This window comes from Buceros rhinoceros, unplaced genomic scaffold, assembly GCF_000710305.1.
Source record: "Buceros rhinoceros silvestris isolate BGI_N320 unplaced genomic scaffold, ASM71030v1 scaffold40340, whole genome shotgun sequence".
Classification (NCBI taxonomy): Eukaryota; Metazoa; Chordata; class Aves; order Bucerotiformes; family Bucerotidae; genus Buceros; species Buceros rhinoceros.
In genome coordinates, this window is record NW_010392124.1 from 7,813 (window position 1) to 14,617 (window position 6,805).

At 58.5% G+C, this 6,805-nt stretch overlaps 1 protein-coding gene across 1 annotated transcript in view; it reads right to left on the minus strand.

The window, feature by feature from the left end:
- The window catches only part of MERTK (MER proto-oncogene, tyrosine kinase), a gene marked incomplete at both ends in the record, with an annotated part of 16,016 nt that overhangs the window by 7,803 nt on the left and 1,408 nt on the right, over nucleotides 1–6,805 (minus strand). Inside the window, 4 exons of the mRNA XM_010143944.1 lie at nucleotides 1,986–2,137; nucleotides 2,305–2,488; nucleotides 4,676–4,791; nucleotides 5,389–5,475. Of these exons, the coding sequence (XP_010142246.1) occupies nucleotides 1,986–2,137; nucleotides 2,305–2,488; nucleotides 4,676–4,791; nucleotides 5,389–5,475 (539 nt within the window). The remainder of the gene's footprint in view (nucleotides 1–1,985; nucleotides 2,138–2,304; nucleotides 2,489–4,675; nucleotides 4,792–5,388; nucleotides 5,476–6,805) is intronic.

Genomic DNA, 6,805 nt, shown 5'->3' on the forward strand with positions numbered 1-6,805 from the left:
GAACACCACCAGGCTGAGAAAAAGCAGCGGCCGAGGGGGATCGGGGGGCAAGGAGGAGGAAACTGGAGCTGCTCAGAGGGAACTGCTTTCTGTTCGCAGCCACAACAAGCCACAGGAATGGGTGTGAGAGACGCCGCAGCCCCACGGCGTGTCTGTGCCACGGAGCAGTGGTGTGAGCTCCTGCCCTCCTTCCACCTGGCATCCTTCGGTGGAAACGCTCGCGAGGTCCCTTCCCTCCCACCAGTCTGAACACACAGCGACATCCCTTGGTACGGCAGAGAGCTCCGCCGTGTCATCTGAGGACGAGCCCGGCCGATACCACACAGACGCGGAGAGCACGAGCACGCTGGTGGAGCAGGAGCCGTCCTGGCAGCACAGAACTGCCAAACCTCGTGGGGTTTTACGAGCCGTGCGGTAGTTGAGGGATTTCTTCACGTCCCAGCTCCGGCAGCCTTGGCTCAAACAAGGACTGCCGGTTAAAGAATAAAATGAAACCATTTGCTGGAAGCGCTTGAGATGGTTGTGAAGCTGGTTGTGGAGAAGAAGAGGCCTGCAGGTGACCCTGCTGACACAGAAATGCGGATCCCACAACCCCCGCTTTGTGTGCTGGGCTTGTGAACCCGTGGGTTATTTTGGGGCATTTCATATTTATCCTGTCTAGAGCCAAAACTCAGAGACTTTGTTTCCAAGAACTCGGAGCTCCTCTCAGCAGCAGCACGTTGCTCTCATGCTTCAGCCTGCCCTTCGGCACAGGAGACCCGCGGGGCCGCGTGGCAGAACCGAGCCACCGGAGCTCTGCGGGAAGCTTACAGCACAGCTCAAGCCATTCCCGGGTCTCCGAATTCTGCGACGGCCCTTAGGAACAGCGGCACTGGCCCCTGCCCCGGCTGGCTCCCACAACAAACCAGCACAAACCCAACTGCTCCCTTCACTCTGCCGAGAGCAAAGGTCCCACGCACAGCCCCCTCCCTCCCGACCCCGCTCCCGATAGGGGGGTCTTCTCGGGCCTCCGGAAAGCCAGCGCTCAGGAGGACATCACTGACCAGAAACCCGGCAGAAATTTCACCCCATAAGCATTCGACCGGGGAAATTCCTAAAAAACAACATCAACAAGACGCTCTCCCAGGGCTTAAAGGGCAGCTCCTGTTTTTTGCTTTCTGCTTGAGAGACGACAAATAGCTCAGCACTTTTTTTCCATGCTAGTCACAAGACCATATCGTTGTTCCCCTGCCCTCATTTGCTCTGGATCTATATGTGCTCTTATTCAGTGGCAGAAAAGGAGAACAGAAAATGCAGCATCCTACAAAAAATAGGGCGTGAGTCACTTTTTCCGCACAGGGCTCATTCAGGCTGCCAGTGCCTCTCTGCTCTCAGCCTGGGAGAGAGGAAGACCAAACCACCGGGCAGAGGCGACAGCTGGACACATCTGCACTGTGATCCAGAGCCCCCCCCGGACGGGCTGAGACGAGCCGGCACAGCCCGAAAGGTCGGGCTGACCTCCCTGAGCTGCAAAACTCCGTGCCACGGGTTGGCAGAGGAGTTAACACACGGAACAAATCCCCTCAGAGTCAGGAAGGGCTCCAGAGCCAGGGAACAACTTCTCCCCACACCTTACGATGGACCCCAGGGCTGAAAGGGCTGGGAGATGTGTCAGACCTCGACTGCCACGCCACAGGCCACAGCACAGGCTGCCAGCGCCAGGAAGAGCACCTCTCTCCTGGTTTAGAGAAGAGGAGGACAGCAAACCTCTTGTCCCCTTCATGCAGAACAGCTTCTTCCCAGTATTAATGGTGAGGGCATCACCATGAGTTAGACAAACAGGCGAGAGAGAGACCACTTGTGTTTAAAAAGCCCAGCTGAAAGCACCAGGCAGCAGACACAGAAGCTCAGAAAAACAGATACGGAAGCATCAAGACCAAACTGACATCCCTGCTGGGATTTCTTCTAGGCTTTACCCGTTCTCCCCCATTTCCCCGGTGACTTACCAGCCCCTTGAAGTTCTGCCACCGGTACCAGATGTGATAGCCCTGCAGTTCCCCGTGGATCCTCCCCAGGGGCGGCTGCACCCATCGGACCTCCAGGGAGGAGCTGGATTCGTTGAATGACACCGTGACGTTCCGTGGCGGGGTGGTGGGAGCTGCAGGAGACAGGGAGGAAGAGGGTGAGGGGAGCCAGGTGGAAGGGTATGCTGATGGAAAATGAGCTGCCAGTCAACCAGCATCTCATCCAGAGAGACCTGCACCCAGCACATCTGCGTGACCGAGGCGGGGAAACCCTCCTCGGTCTTGGCTACTCATTTCCTACCTCCCTCGGTGGTGCTGGCGGTTATCCAGGGGCTAAACGCCGACCAGCCGACCTCGTTCCTGCAGGAAACGCAGATGTCGTAGTCCGCCATGGGCTCCAGCTGCTGGATGTGATACACGTGGGGAGGCACCGAGGTGTTGAAGAGGAAAAGTGAGATGTTGCTTCGTGGAACAGCTTCCTTGACCTTAATTGAAAAATCAGGCCACAGACAGGGATTAGTCAGCAGCAAGCTGCGGGGTGAGACGTGCAGCATGAATTTTCTGTCTGTAAACAGAATCGAACGCCAGCAGGGCCTTGTTTCTGCACGCTGCCTCGTCCAGCCAAGCGGAAGGCGGGCGGCAGGTGCTGCACGAGTCCTGGGAAAGGGCTCCAATGCACCCGGAGGAGGACGAGTTGTGGAGGGGACACGGCAGAGGTGTGTGAAATCACCACCGCTGCGGCAAGGAGGAGGGAGGGGTGATTTGCCGCCTCTTGTGGCACGGAGCACAAGGAGGAAGCCAATGAAGTTACCAGGCAGCGAGTCCCAAACAAAGAAAGGAAAGTCCTTTCTCACGCCACACATCACTGGACCACGGGACTTACGGCCATCAGGTGCTGCGGGACTAATCACAGCCCTCGTCGGGCTCCATCATTACATTCAGCAGCACGGGTGAATTCACGTACGAAAAACGAGTCCCACCTCTTACCCAAGGAGAAGCTGCTCTCTGCCCAAAGGCTGGCTGCGGAGCGCCCTCACAGATGCCCACACAGCCCTTGCAGCTCTCCATAAAGCATCTCGTTTCACAGGAAGCACCACAGAAGTGGCCTGGGCCAGGACAGTGGGAGGAAAGAGGGAAGAGCAAGAAAGCGGCGCAAGAGAGGCAGACAACTCCGAGGGCAAGGCATGTTTCAGAGGGAACCACCAGCAGGAAGTCATACAGCCCTCTCAAAAGCTTCCACGCGTGGTTTTGGGGTGGTGGGAGAACAGGTGTTGAGGAACACCTGTACCCTCTGGGTAGCTCAGGGTGCACAGGATGGTCTCGGCATCAAGAGAACAAGAGAACAGCTTCAGCCTCGTGGAGCCGAGAAGGGCCCCGAGCCGTCACAGGTGCTGCGAGGGAGGTGAGCAGTGACCAGACGAAGACGCAAGCTGCTCCTGAGAGCCCCACGGGGACTGGCTGTTCCTCCTGAGCATCGAGCCCAGCTCAGCTCCCTCAACCCTCAGCTCGTCTTCCGCAGTAAATCCATCAGATTTACGTATCTTTGGAAAATGGGGCCTTTTGCAAACTTAAACAGCTTGAACTTGGCAGGTGTGATGGCAGCAGGTTCCCTCCTCGGCGGCGGCGTGCTCAGGAGTGAATCCCTCGGTCGGTGTGCCTCGCTGCCCGAGCGAGGGGATTATCAAAGGGGACAGGAGCAAAAGGGCTTAGTCAGAGCTGTGTTTTTGCCAGCAGCCATGGCTTGGTTTCCAGCTCGAAAGGCTATTTCCTCATGACAGACCGTGAACGTTAAGTCATAGGAAATTCCTTGGCTCCCCACCCCACTTCCCAGGCTCCAGCTGGAAGGCAGCAGCGGATGCGGTGCTAATATTAGCCCGGGTACCTTTCCTCCCTGTAACTCCTTTCACTTTTACCTTCAACCGCCGCCTCTCTCCGCACGGTACCTCAGCATCAGGACAGATCCGACAGTAGAACCACCCCAGCTGGAAGGCAGCAGCGGATGCGGTGCTAATATTAGCCCGGGTACCTTTCCTCCCTGTAACTCCTTTCACTTTTACCTTCAACCGCCGCCTCTCTCAGCACGGTACCTCAGCAGCAGGACAGATCCGCCAGTACAAACCCCACACCCAGCAGCGAGCCAGCGCGGGGCTTAGCTGTGAACCCAGCCAGGGCAAGCAGATAGAGCCGGTGGAAACCACCTGCAGGGCTGGACCACGGAGGTGGCGTTCCCCAACTAGTCCAGGAAACCCGCAAACCCCTCGGCTCCTTCCAGCCCTTGCAGGGAGCGGAGAGCCGAGAGAAACCCCCACCTCCAAACCCCAGCAGGAAGGCTGCCTGGTTGGGAAGTGTTTGACAGGGGACAGGCACCTGCCTGCCACAGCTCGAGGCTTGCGACATCTCCCGAAGAGCTGCCTGGAGCAGCGGGGGCACTGGGGACTGCTTGCTGCTCGGCTTGGACTCCCTCACGGCACTCCACCACCAATTCCCTGGTCACCCGGACCGCAAGGCACCAGCTTCCCCTTCCAACGCTGCTGGGAAAATCCGACTCCACTTGCCCAAACCAACAGCCTGGTGAGATCTGAGGGGTTCCTGCCAAACCACACCGATTTCCCCCGTCTTGGAGCACCCATGTGAGGGGAGGGTGCAGGGCACGGCGGGTTGCGGATGCTCACCTGGACACTGCAGCTGTTCAAGGCAGAGAAGGCATCAAAGCCCGGCACCCAGGACACCACGATACCGTGGGCCGTTCGGTTGAGGACGCGCAGGCTGGCGGGTGCAGAGGGTATTCCTGCAGGGAAGAGCCAAGGGAAGTCAGCTGGAGGCCTAAGCCCTAACGCGGCACCTCTGGCTTCGCCCCGGCAGCTCCCGGTGTGAGCCCAGGTGTGGCCCTGGCTACAGCCGCAGGAAGCAGCTCATCTGCAGGACGGTTTTGCCCGTGTTCTATATTGGGGCGCTCTCCGCGTGGCTTCGAAGCAATGGCGCCTTTGAGGGAACACCTTCCTCACACTGGAATGTCGAGAATTCCCACCATTTCCTACAGAAAACTGTGGGCGCTGGCCTGGTTGTGAAGGAAGGAAAAGAGTGATACAGCCCTTCCAACACCCGCTCCGCGCCAGGGCGGGCAGTTCTGCTTTCAAACGCGCTTTTTGGTGCTTCCTCCCTCAGCAGTGATGCCGAGATGACAGCGCCGCACCGGCTGACCGTGCCACTCTGTGCCTCCTGCCTGATTTTAAATAGGGTTGAAACGAGGGAAAACAGGGACGGAGGTCCTACAGACGTCTCCTTCATCCCGCGCAGAGTGCGCGCTGGGAGGGTGGCGGCCAGGAAAGCTCCTGCCTGGACCCACGCTGCCAGCAGGTGACGCGAGCATCGCGTCGGTGCTTACCTTTCACGTTGACCTGCCCCGGGCTGGACGCGGTCAGCCCTTTCCTGTTGTGTGCCTCGCAGCTGAACAGCGCCGTTTCATTAAGACCTGCGGGCAGAAAACCAAGGACCTGCTCGTTGGACCTGCCCAAAATGCCCAAGTCACACCCGAGCCCCTTGTGGCTGCCTTTCTGGCACTGTTGCTTTATGTGTTTGTTTTCCAGCGACACAAAAGACCTTTTAATTCACACTCATCGTTTCCCTTCTGCAACCCAGCTCACCACCTCCCACGCCACCAGCACGAGCCTGCCGTCGGTGCGGGACATGGCACAGCGGGCAGGACCGTATGTTTCCACGGTGCTGTTGCACAACCTCCTGAGCAAGCATTTGCTTCTCCATCAAAAAGGAAAAGGCAGAAAGCAGAAGAGCCCACCACCACGGCTGGAATCAGATGACTTACTGCTGGCCAAAGATTGCTCAAATCTCCCAGGCCAGAACGGAGAACTCAGGGGGGTGCTGGAAACACTGGAAATACCCGAGTGTGGATGGCTGCCGTGGTCGCGTGAGATGACCCTGGCAGCAACAGCGCTCAGGAATTTCACCTCCTGCAAAGGCCGACTCTGGAGAGGCACTGAACTCCTCGCTGCTGCCGCACGGGGAAGGGCTCGCCACGGTGTGCCGGGCACGCTCACACCGGCAGCGGTGCCTCCCAGTGCCACGGGGCTGCTGGACCAGGAGGGCACTGCTTGGATGACCCAACCTAGCGTGTGCCAGCAGGATGAAGAACATCCAAGAGGAATGAGTCACTTCTTCCGGCTTTCACTGCCTCTGCTCGCCAAGAGGAGACAGTTGGAGGCTGGTTGCTAATTAGCTAGTGGCCTCATTCTCATGAGCAGATCAAGAAATCCCCCCTCTCCTGCCTCTGCAGCAAACCATGATGGGTTTGTGTTACGTGAAGGGCTTTCCTGCCTGTGCTCCACCAGGCTGGCACAGAGACACGCTGCGGGGCTCAACCCCAGGTCCTCCAGGGACGGCAAGAGGGGCTCCCCAGTGAAGCAGCCCGTAAGAGCGGCAGTGTCCTTGTTGGCATGGCCACGGGCTAGAGGAAAAATCTGCTTCTGGCTTAGGAAAGAGCAGCTTGAGCGTCCTGCCTCTTCCAAGGAAGAGATTCCTGGAGCAGCCAGAGGGCTCAGGTGGGAGCTGCTGCCCCCGATCACCCCAGCGCAGCCAAACAAGCGGCACAGGCGGGCTGGGCTCCCAGCGCTAAGGGTGGAGCAGTAACAGGCTGGAATTCGTTCTGGCAAACTGGTGCCTCTGTGGTTCCTCTTTTGCAGAGCTGGACCCCCGCGTCCTGCCACACACGACTTGATGGCCGTGTTTTAGGCCAGACCTGCTGGGACACTGACCTGTGCCAAGCTGTTCCAGCCAACAGACGGTGC